Source organism: Dufourea novaeangliae, unplaced genomic scaffold (assembly GCF_001272555.1).
Source record: "Dufourea novaeangliae isolate 0120121106 unplaced genomic scaffold, ASM127255v1 scaffold118, whole genome shotgun sequence".
In the NCBI taxonomy this organism is placed as follows: Eukaryota; Metazoa; Arthropoda; class Insecta; order Hymenoptera; family Halictidae; genus Dufourea; species Dufourea novaeangliae.
The window spans coordinates 590,033-603,743 of record NW_015374006.1 but is presented as its reverse complement, the minus strand read 5'-3'; the positions used below and the strand labels follow the sequence as shown (position 1 = coordinate 603,743).

General features: G+C 40.7%; 2 protein-coding genes across 2 annotated transcripts in view; one reads left to right on the top strand and one right to left on the bottom strand.

Annotated features, from left to right (window-relative positions):
• The first annotated feature begins 246 nt into the window (after positions 1 to 246).
• On the top strand, positions 247 to 3,731 carry LOC107188248 (heat shock protein 75 kDa, mitochondrial). Its single transcript, XM_015576511.1, has 13 exons — positions 247 to 416; positions 636 to 731; positions 814 to 896; positions 993 to 1,220; positions 1,510 to 1,676; positions 1,750 to 1,859; positions 1,920 to 1,993; positions 2,116 to 2,462; positions 2,537 to 2,684; positions 2,742 to 2,869; positions 2,946 to 3,133; positions 3,211 to 3,509; positions 3,583 to 3,731. The coding sequence occupies exons 1-13, from the start codon at positions 302 to 304 to the stop codon at positions 3,682 to 3,684; spliced, it is 2,085 nt and encodes a 694-aa protein (XP_015431997.1). The 5' UTR covers positions 247 to 301; the 3' UTR covers positions 3,685 to 3,731.
• A 3,608-nt stretch (positions 3,732 to 7,339) lies between these two features.
• Positions 7,340 to 13,711, bottom strand: part of LOC107188197 (fat-like cadherin-related tumor suppressor homolog) — a 61,263-nt gene continuing 54,891 nt past the window's right edge. The window contains exons 18-22 of the mRNA XM_015576452.1: positions 10,973 to 13,675; positions 10,412 to 10,745; positions 9,221 to 9,361; positions 8,792 to 8,938; positions 7,340 to 7,925 (exon numbers count right to left, since the gene is read on the bottom strand). Of these exons, the coding sequence (XP_015431938.1) occupies positions 7,375 to 7,925; positions 8,792 to 8,938; positions 9,221 to 9,361; positions 10,412 to 10,745; positions 10,973 to 13,675 (3,876 nt within the window). The 3' untranslated portion in view covers positions 7,340 to 7,374. The remainder of the gene's footprint in view (positions 7,926 to 8,791; positions 8,939 to 9,220; positions 9,362 to 10,411; positions 10,746 to 10,972; positions 13,676 to 13,711) is intronic.

Sequence of the window (13,711 nt, the reverse complement as noted above, 5' to 3'; positions counted from 1 at the left end):
ATATTAGATACACACATCATCTAGTAGCTAAGGTATAATATTAACTGGCTAGTTGCTTGAGAGTTATAGCGTTAGATAGCACCACGAATATTTTCCCAATGTATTTTTATATATGTACAAATATGAAAATAATTTAAATAACAACAATTAACAAGTACAAAGTAATTCGCCATGATTATGAGAATCTTCTGACACAATACAACAATTTATGATTAATTTATTGATATCAGTCATGAATACGTGACACATAACAAGTGATAACAAGTTATGTACTTGGAGCTTTTCTGGTAATTTCGAAAGCATGGCGACCGCTTTAAGATTGAGATGCGCGATTAAATTAGGAAAATCTCTTTCGAGACCGTTGAGTCGCAATTTTGAGAAAGAATTTTTAGAAAGACAGTGTCGGAGACTTTCAGGTTTGTATACTTTTATGCTATATCATATGTCAGTTTCATAATATCAATCGATCAGATTTTATGGGGTTATATGAATACATTTCTTGTTCACCTATTCTCTTTATCTTATAGTGCTCATATAAATACTTAACTATTGTTAAATTATGTATTTATTAACTGAATGGATATTAGGTTTTTAGTGAAGTCTTTCAATTATCTAAGTAATTGATTTTTACATAGTTACAGCAGGCAGTCCAATAAGATGTTACTCTTCTCAAACTGCAACTCAAACCACAGAGTATCACAATATCATAAAGGATACAGAGAAATCTACAGGTAGTATTGAAACTTCTTATACTTACATTACATGTGTTCTTAGTTATATTCTTGGTGCTACTTGGTGGTTGTTTCTTTTTAGGTGAAGGTATTAAACATGAATTTAAATCTGAAACACAGATGCTCTTAGAAATTGTTGCAAAGTCCTTGTATTCGGAAAAAGAGGTAAAATAATACTTTCATTTCATCAAATTTGTAGCAAAATCTAATATTTGACTTAGGATCATATTTTTTCATGATTTTATTGTTTGTTACTCTAAGGTATTTGTTCGTGAATTGATCTCCAATGCAAGTGATGCTCTTGAAAAACTAAGATATATGAGATTAAGTAACAGTGAGGTAGCAGAGGCTATTGGTGATAGAAGTTTAGAGATTCATATTGCTACTGATAAGCACAATAGAACACTTACTATTCAGGATACTGGAATTGGAATGACTCGCGAGGAATTGGTATCAAATTTGGGAACTATAGCCAGATCTGGTTCTAAAGTAAGAATACTTGAAGTGTTTTGAAATATTATACTAAGCATTCCTCAGAAACCTACATCCTTCATTCATGTCTTGTTCAGACACTGTTTTATGAATGCATACAAATGGAGAGAAATCGCGTAGTCTCGAGTTTTTCAGAAGTATGCGGCGGCTGTGTTGCCAATTTTAGCAGCCGCGTAGCGAAGTGTATCCAATTATATTAGAGTTCGTTAAACTAAAAATCGCGTGAATGTCTTAAAATAACGAGCGAAGAATTCCCATAAAAATATTAAAACATCATTAATTACAGGCTTTCTTAGAGAAATTGAAGGAGAAACAAGATGCTGGCGATACATCTCAAATTATCGGACAATTTGGCGTTGGTTTCTATAGTGCTTTCATGGTTGCTGATAAAGTGGAAGTATTCACCCAATCCTACAACAAGGATGCTGAAGGACTTTGTTGGTCTTCCGACGGGTAAAAATATATTTTATTGTTCATATAGGTCACTGTATACTCATATCTCAATGTTCCCTAATTTTGTATGTAGTTCAGGTACTTTTGAAATCTCAACAGCTGAAGGTGTCCAACCGGGAACGAAAATTGTAATTCATTTAAAACTTGATTCTCGTGAATTTAGCGATGAAACAATAATTAATCGTAAGTATATTAAATCACTCTTACTTTTCTTGAAGACTAACGTTTATTAATGTTTAATAGGTATTATCAATAAGTATAGCAACTTTGTTGGTAGTCCGATTTATGTTAATGGTAAAAGAGCTAACACAATTCAGGTACTTATGAAACTGTGTGATATTTATTTTTTTTTTTTTTTTGATATCATTATCATACTTATGACTTTGTGATCCGTTGAAATATATTATGTTACCTTATAAAGTGTACTTTCATGTTTCAGCCACTGTGGATGCTTGATGCAAAACATATTAAGCCTCTTCAACATGCGGAATTCTATAGATTTATTGGGAATTGTTTTGATTCTCCACGATTTACATTACATTACACTACCGATGTTCCATTGAGTATTAGAGCACTGTTATACTTCCCTGAAGAAAGACCAGGGTTGTTCGACCTGGCTAGGGACACATCCAGCGGAGTTTCTTTATATAGTCGTAAAATTCTAATAAAAAGTAAAGCAGAAAATATTTTACCGAAGTGGCTGCGTTTCGTTAAGGGTGTCGTTGATTCAGAAGATATTCCACTTAATCTGAGTCGAGAGTTGTTACAGAATAGTATTTTAATTGGGTATAAAACTAAAAATAACTTACCATTCATGTATAAATAGCCGAATTTAATTTTCTTATTTCTCTTAATTGTAGAAAATTGAGGAGTGTTTTAACAGCGCGCGTTTTGAAATTTTTAAATGAACGATCTCAAAAGCAGCCTGAAGACTATAACAAGTTCTATAGTGATTACGGTCTATTCTTGAAGGAAGGTGTAGTTACCAGCAATGACCAGAAGGAGAAGGTAATATTTTCTAAATAGCATAATGACCTTGTTTATTCTCACAGTTTCGCTTTATAGGAAGCAATAAGTAAACTTTTACGGTTCGAGTCATCTACAATGCCGGCAGGAGAATTAGTTACGTTATCAGATTATTGCAAGCGTATTCCCGAAGGTCAAAAGCACATATATTATTTATCTGCTCCAAGGTAAACAAATAATTCGAATCATCCGCATCAGTCATAAAATGTTTTGTCATTAGTTTTTCACATGATTTTATTTCAGTCGAACCTTAGCCATACAGTCACCATATTATGAATCTCTGAAAAAACGTAACGTGGAAGTATTGTTCTGTTACGAACAGTACGATGATCTAGTTTTAATGCATTTAAGACAGTTTAAGTCTTATTCCTTAACTTCTGTTGAAAAGGAAATGCGCGAAGAATCAGAGTCGGGTAAATCTGACAATCTTGGTGAGTAGGGTGAATCGTAACAATTTGTTAATGCTGTGAACTATAAGTAGTTTTAACATTTTCTTGAATTCATTTAGATGTTATCAATCAGGGAGAAATCAATAATCTTATTGGTTACATGAGAAACATTCTAACGAAAAAAGCATATGATATTAAAATAACTACTCGTCTTGAATCCCATCCATGTGTCGTCACCGTGAATGATATGTCGGCTGCGAGGCATTTTATTCGTACGCAAGCTCATCAAATGGACGACGAGACGCGATATTCTATTCTCCAGCCACGTTTTGAAATTAATCCGAAACATCCACTTATTAAGAAACTTTGTCAGTTGACAAAAACGGATACTAAATTGGCAGATCTTCTCATTCAGCAGGTACTTTTTGTTGTTACCATTTTATTTTACATGGACTTGTAACTAAATAATATTTTTGTCCATTCTATTTCAGTTGTTCACGAGTTGCATGGTTGGCGCCGGTTTAATTGATGATCCTCGAATATTATTAACACCAATGAATGAACTATTAACTTTAGCATTAGAAAAGTATTAATTTATAATTAATTGACGACATTGCCAGCTTTACTTGTCGATAAGTCACAAGCATTTTGTATAAATATTTACTTTGAATTAAACAATTGTTTCGTAATTCATAAGCTTTCCTTTTCTTTTAAAAGAACATACTGTGCAACAGATAATGTGTAATTACATATAGCTAAGTTCACAATGTATTTTATCAGACGCGTAGAAGAAAGGTAATCTACGAATTAATGTACCAATGTAGAACCGTAGGCAAGATTGTTTTCTTTATTACAATAGGTTGATCTTGTACAAATTAATTATAGCCTTATAATTATAACAAGTCAAGTTCCTCACTGTCTGAAAGATTCCATGATATCGATATGTATCCTATTAGCGGGGCTAAGTGTTTACGGTGAATTTGGAAGTTGTACCCACATAATGTTTTCTCTTTTTTTTTCCCTCGTTTTGTTCTCTATTTCCTCACAATTGTACAATTATGGCAAGTTCGTGATCGAGTGAGAAGTGAAACGGAACTATATATTAGTCTGTAAGTTATAATCAAGTACAAAAACGTTGATAAGTAGTTCGGAGAAATGAAAGAGGTAAACGCACGAAGAAAAAAAAAATGAAGTGTCGTATGTTTCTTCGATCAATTCCGATTGCTTGGATTGTTAATAAGATTTCAGTCACTAAATACACTACCCTTACGGGAAACGTTCCATTACAAAACTTATTGGTTAACATCACTAATCGATCAGAAGCCCTACAAAACATTGTGTGTTGTTTTCCTGGTTTTTACGACCAAATCATTTGTTCACCAGTAAAACCGATGGGCACGATGCGTTCTCGATCGTCGATTCGCAATAACGAAATAAACCTAAAAGTTAAAAAATCCGCTGTGCTTCGACATATACTGAAACTTTCACTGCTGGCTGATGTTCTTTCCCGATACAATTTGTTAAGTTAAAACTGTACAATATTCTTATTCTCATTCTAATATAGAATAAATTACCTAGTGTCAATTGTATCCGTGTGTCCGTGTCGCACTGAAATTTCAGATAGAGGAGGCACAGCTGTTCCGAACTTATGCAAGAACGAGACAATTTTTCGTTTCACACCTCTTGGTCGAACGCAAAGAAGTCACCCTGTTTCGCGTTATTCATTTAAACGTGGTTCACTCATTTATCCCACTAAAAATATAGAATTAAAACAAAAAAAAAAATGGCTAGCGTCCGTCGCCGGACAGGAACATAAGGAGAAAGTGAATTTGATGGGAAAATTCTACGCGTACAAAAAGAAAAAACAACGCAAAAAAGAAGTATACAATCTATATATATAAAAACTCGCGTACACTTCACCGAATCGTAAGCTGCCGCTAGATTACTTTAATAAAAAAGTATTCTCCATGGAAGTACACAGTGTTTAAAGAACATTTAGGCACGGAAATAAGTTTCTTGATCTTTTGTGTAGGCTACACAAATCAATCAATTGGAAATGCATTGTTTATAATATGGCATTTAACGATTGGCAGTTTAAGAAACATTTCGTTAGAATTAACGTGGACAGATTCAGAGGATGAAATAAATCGCGTGAGAACTATGAGTAGGTAATTGATGAGTTCGCGTGTGTTTTGCATCGCTGAGCAGTCTTATCAAAGAGTAGATAAAATGTTAAAGCGTGATGTATTTAGTAGCACCATGTATGCGGTTATGTTTCGTCGAACTGATGGTGACTGATAAAAGAATATGTAATTTCCAAGTGAATGATAAAAACGAGATTAAAGTATGAGAAAAACAAGATAAGAGAAAAAGGTTAAAGAACAAAAAGAAAGAAAAGAAACGGAAGTTGAACGAACGGAACGTTGACTTAGCTTACGTACATACGAGGGAGGAATACTGTCCTCCGTATCTTGCTTAATTTCTTCCCTTTTATAAAACGTTGGATAGTTAATATTACAATCATTATGATACAAGTCATAGTATTTGATCATCGTATAAACATTATTATCATCACAGTAAAAATATTCTCATTAATCTTTTTTCTTCTCATCTCCTTTTTAACTATCGTGCCTCGCTGCAGATAAACGCCGGCAGACATATGCACACATATATTTTCGCCCCTAGAAGCAGAGCAACTGTTTCATTTATATTTCTCGTTTCTTTCACTCGAGTCAATTTTTCATTTCAATTTACTCACTAGACTACGCTGTACTTATATTTTATAATAATTTAAGTAGTCCGTCGGTCCATCTCGTACATAACCAAAATAAAGTCGGTCAGTGAATAGTAAAAATACATAAATGTATGTACCTCTGTATGTACCATTCTTCCATTTTCTCTTTTGTTCTTTTTCATGTTCCTTCTTCCGTTTTTGTTTTTGTTTCGCACTGGAATCATAGTGTTGCGGATAAACGTTCCGAGTTTTAAACGATAAGTCATTAAATAATAGTCATTGGTCTGACGACGCGGTCGTGATTAACATTTACTCCGTCAAGCAACGAATTCCATTCTTAATTCGAGATAAACTCCTTATTCGTAATAGTTGCGCATAGGTTGCCGTAAATATAATATATCCATTTCACTAAACCTCATCCCCTTTGGTAGAATAAGAAAGATTCACGTTTCGCGGTTGAACGAATTCCTAGACACACGATGGTTCACGGCAGGAGAACTATCATTGAAACAAAATTCTGGAAATCTTGTACCAATCAATAGAAATACCTATGTTCCTTTTCATAACAAGAGCTTGTAACGGAAAACGGCGTCGGAAAAGAAGACCTTGCTCCCCGAAATTGCGTTCATTTTCGTGCTTGGCGCTCCATGGAATTTTTTCGAGGAATTAAGTACTTACGTCAGTACCTAAGCTCTACCTACATAGGAGATTTGAGGTACGATGTACCAGCATGGGAGCAAACGTACATCGTTGGCTCACAACGCGAGAGCCTACAGTTGCTCAGATTTAAAATTCTGATGAAATTTTCATCGGAAGTTCCCTGACCCGAAGTACAAATTCCATTCTGCAGAATACATAAAATATATAAAATCATATTTCTACTTCTTTAATTTGATAAAACTGTAGGATATGTTTTGGATGTAAAACAAAGTTTCATGTTAATATCAAAAGTTTCGACATCCACCATTTAACACGTTCTGTTCTGCTACATCTTATTTAAAAAATAGATATTGTCATCGAAATATTCTGCAGAATTTCGTCACTAGACCGTGAATTTTACGCAGTTATTGCGTTTGTTGCGTACATATAAAACACAATAAAATAGACTTCGATAAACTACAATAGAGTCTTCACGCTATTCTGAATTATTTCCCTCTAACTCCTCTTTTAAGCCAGTTCGTAAAGACATCATCCTGCGTAAACATCCCTAGTCCAGTCACCGAAGACAAGGTTGGACGTCCTCGAAAATATTCCATCAAAATCTAAAGCAGAATAACTGTGGGGTCACTTCACAAGTATGGCGAGTTCATACCGTCGGCTGTCCGCCATTTTTCTTTTATACTGTAGCTGCCTCTGTACACATTCTCTCTCATTCTCTCACTTTCTTTCTCTCTCTACCTATGCTGATAACGTGTATGTATGTACAAAAATTGTCGTAATATTCACAAAACATTCGCACTCGATAGTCTTCCCTCGAGAAGCACAGAATAACACGATCACGTTCAGTCAGTCGGCTCTGAAACGGCGCCATCACCACCACCACTGTATGTCACACCGAGGTCTGCGTGATACCGTTCCCCGACAACCACAGACGGCCGTTGCTCTTCTGCTCGGCGATCTCGTACTCGGAATCGTCGATCTCGCATAGATTCGTGGACAAATCGCTGTTGCTTGTCGCGCCACCTAGCAACGAGTTACGTTCCTCGAGGGTGGTGATCACCGAGCCGATCTCATCGGCGTCGTCGCCCTTGTGACATCGGTTCCGTCGGGTGCTCGGGAAACCATAAGGCACTACGTCGTCTTCCTCCTCGTCCGATTCGAGCGTGCTGAGACGACCGTTCAATGGATTCGTCTCGTTCTCCGTGTCCGTGTGGATGTTGTAATGCGGCAGATACGTGTTCGGATGACGGAGATAACTCTCGGAACCTTTGTATTTGTATTCACCCTCGCCGCCGCTGTCCAACGGGTTCAAACGTTGCGTTTCCGTGCAGTGATATTGCTCCGAGAACTCGGTCCCGCATTCCGAGTCACCGACATACTCGGACTCTTGGTCTTCGTTCAGGGTTTCGATGTCCCTCGTGGGATCTACAGAGCCGTGCACTGGAAATTGAGTAATTCATCGATTATGGTCGTTGGTTCAACGGTAATAGAGAGGCAAGGACGTTCGCCGTCGTACTGCTTGCAGAATATACAGGGTGTAACAAAAATGTGGGCACTCGGGGGGTGAATTGGAACAAGTTTTTTCTTAGCAACAATGTAATCTGAGGCTCCGTTACCGAGATATTAACGAAAAACCCCGACCAATCAGAGCGCGAATTTGTCAGCCGAGTTCCCGCGGTATTGTTAGCCACCGCTAGGGCTGGAACTCGGGTTGGATAATATTTTTGTTACACCCTATATAGTGTGAAGAGTAAATTTCTTGAATTGTTCAAAAGTATCACAGTACATTCGATTATAGTTGGGATATGTACAGTGTATAAATGAACAGATTTTGTCGATTGCTAGTGACGGCGAACGTGTTAATATTAAACAGTGCTTGATGTTGGAATTCAAACGATAGCTGTGCAATACTGTGAGTGTAGTATATCAGAAAGCGGGAAGTAATGGCTTCTTGGGACCATGCTGTAGTCTATGAAAGTAAGGCGAGCGATTTTACTATTTATATACAAAATACTTCACGTCGTTAGTTGAGGAACTAATGTTACATTTTGGTGTTAGTATATATGCTTCGATCGTGTATCGACACAAACGGTCGACATCTTGTAAGTACATAGACCGTTAGAGTTAAGATACAATGGATGATTATTAACACTTTGCCAGTGTATCAGTATATGTATCTTGTGCTACTTTCTTACAGTTGCTTATTTTCGAAAACACGCATTATCTATAATAGTAACCAGTTTGGAGTTAATGTGCAGGTGCGAGTGGAAGCGGTACAACATGCACGCTAGGCGGGGTATACTCACCCGACGGTAGCTGATGAGTGTTTGATTCGTTACTCTCATTGCTGTGGAAGCTGGACGAGTCTGGAACTTCGCTTCCGGGTACCTCCGTGATGTTAGGTAGGGGGTTTTGACTTGGCCTGACCCAGTCTGAACAGTCCCAGTGATACCCTAAAAGCATTGCAGAGAACAACTGTACTCCGACACGCTACATGCGACGACCTGGCCCCTGCGATACGGAGCGGAAAACAAAGAGATAGATAGAAATGCGTGTGGTTTGTGTATGTGCTTTGTGTGAATGTATATGTGTGTGTCGATGAAGAAGGGGCGGGAGATGAAATAAAACGAGAGATTGGCCGAGAAAATGAATATAGGTACAGCGAGAAGCGAAGCGACCCAAAAATCTGTAATGTCATCGTCAATATTTCAGGCATACTAGTTACTCGCACTTACCACCGACAATACGAGGATCATCCTCGATGGACGTCATGGAGGTCACGGAGGTCCCACCTCCATGAGGCACGCGTCGAGAAGAATTTAGTAGAAGTCCTCCAGTGGTCAGCTCCGGTACCACTGGGCTCGCTCGTTTCAGGTCTGTTAGCGCACACAATACGATACACCAGTGTTAATTTCAATTCACTACACGCCCAAGTCAGCATACTCTTCTGGATATTCGTATCGAGACGGGGAGGAGGGAAGTGCACTAGGTCTGTGAGGAAGTTCTGTTGCGTACATTGCTCTGCTGTTATCTTAGCAGTTAGAGGCATCGTAACTAAGTTGACAAACACTTTACCTGTAAATCTACTTAACTGCCCAAGGGGAAGTTGTATTGTAACTTGTAAAGCGTGAGACGTATTATATATTCGATCGTGGTCTGAATAGAAATAGATATTCTACTTGGTTGTGTGGATCTGTGGTCGTTCTACTTGTTCAATTAGGAACAAATTATTTTCTACTCGTGTGACCAAGAGTCATGTCCTGGTTGTCTGTTCAGGGATGGTACATATTCCACTTAAACAGCCAAGGACTATTCTACTTGTCGGGAAGGAATAGAAGTATTCTACTTGTCTGGCTGATACCCGATGAATTCATATTTGTCTGACCAGAGACTGACCTTATTCTGTTATTCTGCCCACAAGTAGACCACATTGTAATTTCCCAGACAAACGTAGATCACGTTCTGACTGTCTGATCATGGAGAGCCACCATAATCTACTTAAACCACTGGCACAGAGTAAAATTCTACAGTTCTGCCTAATTTATTAAAAAACATCTCCGACATTTCAAACCCGCAGACTAAGACACGATGTTTCAATTTCGAAGATATTGCGCTACAAGAAACGACTTGTACTCAAATTAGTTGCATTAATCATCTACTGACTTACTGGTTCGTCCTGTGACACCAGAAACTGTAACAGAACTTTCCAACAGGCCTAATACTAGTGACAGTGAACGAAGTCGAATGGGTTAGAAGGTCAAGATACTAAAAGAGAGGAGGAAGATTGGGTAGGAGGAATGGGGATCCAGAGGGATACGGTGGCGAAGGAAGAAGAAGCTAGTTCCACCCACGATGCATGCCGCAAGCGAAAACAAAAGTAAGAAGCTACGATGAGCGAGGGGAAATCAGCAACGCATACTACTCACCGTTCTTGATCTTGGTCGTGTCCGTGATGAACGAGGCTAGTTGCATCTGTTCTTGCCAGGTCGGCTTATGAAGGCTATCCGTGTCGCTGCCTGTAGCGTTTCCGCCGACCGGGTTCGCGAGAGTTAAGGACGCAGGTGGGACAGGTGTGGAACGGTTCAGGTTTCGTAAATAATCTGGCGGGAAATTTTCTAACTCGTCGCCGGCGCTACCGTAGCTGCGCAGTGTGTCCAGATTATTTAGAGCGACGGCCGCCGAGTTACCGTACGCGGCCGGCTCGTTGTTCGAGCTGGGAGTGTAGGACGCGGGTCTGGGGGGACATTGGGGGGGTTCTCTCTGCAAAAAAGAATCACACGAAAACCTTAAAAAAACCCAGTGCACGCGCGCAACACTCTCGCGGGGGCGGATAGGGGGAATACGATGGTCGCAAACTAAGGAGAAAAAAACGGCAATGAAAATAAAATCTAATTCGTCTACCCACTGGCGATCAAAAAAAAAAAAAAAAAAAAAAAGGAAAAAATGATTAAAAGCATGCTTCTTGTAATCCATTATAATCGTAATACCTGTATAACTTCCAGGTTGCTCAATTTCGAACTTCGTTTGAATTCGTGCTCGTGTGGCCTAGCCGAGTTCAGTACGATCTGCTTTCTGGTCTCGTTGTTGATGTTGTTCGCCCTGGCCCTGGTGCGCTTCATTCGGATTTTCCTGAACGCGACGAATACGATGATCAGGAACACGTTCAGAACCACTGCGATGCCTATCCACATCAGTTGCTCCCAGGTGATGTTGAAGTGATTCGATATGATCGGTGTCGAGTAAGCTGGATTTCCGCAGGTCAGGCCGATCATGTTCGGCGGACAGATGCATCTGTATGTCCCGATCTCGTTGACACAGGTGCCGCCGTTCGTGCACGGGCTCGCGTCGCATTCGTTCACGTCAGTCTCGCAACGCTCGCCCATGAAACCTTGGCATTTGCATATCGGCCCGCTGTTACCTTCCTCGCAGTCTTCGCCGTGAACGCAGGGATTAGGGCTGCAATATCGTCCAACCTCGCATCGTTTGCCGCTTAGACTCGGCCCTACGCATTCGCAAGTGTAGTCGCCACCCTCGGGCACGACTTTGCAACGTCCCCCGTAAAGACACGGCGAAGATGCACAGGGATCGGTGTCTACTTCGCAGGCTATACCCGCGAATCTGCTATGACACTGGCACTCGTAGGTGTCGCCACCGGAATCTTTGCAGGTGCCACCATTCTGACAGGGTTGAGAGCCACAAATCCCAGGTGGTACCAGAACGGTAGTAGCATCGCAACTGAACTCAACGTTGGCAAAGCGTTTCAGGACAGCCACACTGTTCGCACCGCTCATGTGCAGGGGCACAGACACTCTGGCGATCCTTACGTCATCCATACACCCAATGAAACCACGCTGAACATCTTCGAATCCTAAGACCGATGGATGTTGCCTCACTTCCGCACCCAAATAGAGATCATCCGACTGGAGATTTAAGATGCCGTTGTTACCAGGCGCTGATCCATGAGCCAAGTGTTTTCCATCCACGGTCAACCTGGTGCTGTTACTTTCTCTCTCCAGTTGGATCTCGTGCCACTGTCCGTCGCTCACGTACATGCTGCTCGCCCGAACTAGACCCTCTCCGCTTCCCAGGTCGAATTTATATTGTACTACTCCGTTGACAACCTCGAGGATATTGTAGTCCACTTTACCAGCTGCGTACATTAGGTTTCCTGTTAGTTGTACCGTTCTGATCCTCAGGGACAAACTCAGGCGATCTTCAATGGTCTGTCTGATGAGGGTTTTGTCGATCTTGTAGCGGGCGTAACTCTTCCCACTGAAGGATATTGGGTTCCTTGGAATGTAACACGATTCGTCGTGGCATTTAGAGATGTCTATGTCGCAGGTCTGACCGGCGAAGCCTTCGGGACACTGACAGGAGTAGCCCTGAACAGAGGAGTCCGGCACGCAGACCTTAAACAGCGGACAAGGATCTCTGGCGCACTCGTTAACCACCATCTCGCAATGATTACCAGCATAGCCTTCCTTACAACTGCACTCGAGCTTATGTTTATGTCTAGGGGACACGAAGCTCATTACATCCGTGGCGACAGGTGTTATATGTGCCACATCAAGAATAATCTTGTCGTGGCAGTCTCCGTAGACGCAATAACCTTTATTGCACTTGAATCTAACGATCTCTTCGACTACTAGCTTTGTGGACTCTTCGAGCTCCTCGATACGCTGGTTCAGAGCTTCTCGAATGCTCTCCGAAGGAAAGAATCCCGTTGAACCCAAGCCAGTCCCAGGTTTCTTTACTGCGAATAGAAGATCCAGGTCATTATGCACAGCTTGACGAATAGCTCTCGATTTAATTAGATTCGCTTCGTCAGTGGATGGCTGAACGCTGATGATAATGATGTCCTTTGGCCTGCAAGCTGTTGCGTGGCGAACGGTCCTGAGGAATCCTTTACGATGGCTCAGAATAAAGTCTTCGGGACTGACTTCCCTAAATCGAACGATTACGGAGTTCTCTAACATTTTCTCGGTCACAAGATCTACGTTCACCTTGACGAGAGAGTACGAATAGAACTTGCCGTCGGTTACACTGACGTTCACTCTATATTCTCCGACGTCGAGTCGAGGAAGGGCCACCAGGGTTCCATCGACCTTGTCAACTTGGAAGAGATTATTCGGTATTGGCGATGACGGTACCAAACTGTACTGAAGAGTGTCGTATTGATCCTGATCGGATGCATGGATTTTTCCAATGGTACCGCCCGGGTACTCGTCCATGTACGAATTAACGACTATTTCCAGTGGTGTAATTACCGGTGGATATTGAGATTCCTCGATCACTTTGATCACGACCCACGCGTCCGAATAAAGGGGTGGACTTCCGTTGTCAAAGACACGTATGTGCAACACGTATTTGTCTTTCACTCTGCTGTTGAACTTTGTTGCTGTTCGCAGCGTACCGTCCTGTTCTAAACGGAAAGCATCGCCCTCGTTGCCGGAACGGAAATCGAACGTGTACGGATCAGCATTTGGCTCGACATCAGCATCGGTGACTACGAATTGCAGGACAGTGTGGCCTAACGCCTTGTCCTCTTGCACCACCGCGGTGTAATTCGTGAGTGAGAACAACGGTGGATTGTCGTTTGCATCTACAATCTCGATATTTACCATTACGAAGCTGGAGAGCATTGGTATACCACTGTCACGGGCGTGCACTTCCAATACGTAATTAGAGGTCTGAAACAGAATGAGAATTACATATAAATTAGAATA

What these genes read in the sequence shown, in the direction of transcription:
- LOC107188248 (XM_015576511.1), top strand. Translation starts at nt 302, where the DNA reads ATGGCGACCGCTTTAAGATTGAGATGCGCGATTAAATTAGGAAAATCT. An exon ending in TAGCCAGATCTGGTTCTAAA is followed by an intron (nt 1,221 to 1,509) that starts GTAAGAATACTT and finishes CATTAATTACAG; the next exon opens with GCTTTCTTAGAGAAATTGAA. An exon ending in CAGAATAGTATTTTAATTGG is followed by an intron (nt 2,463 to 2,536) that starts GTATAAAACTAA and finishes TCTTAATTGTAG; the next exon opens with AAAATTGAGGAGTGTTTTAA.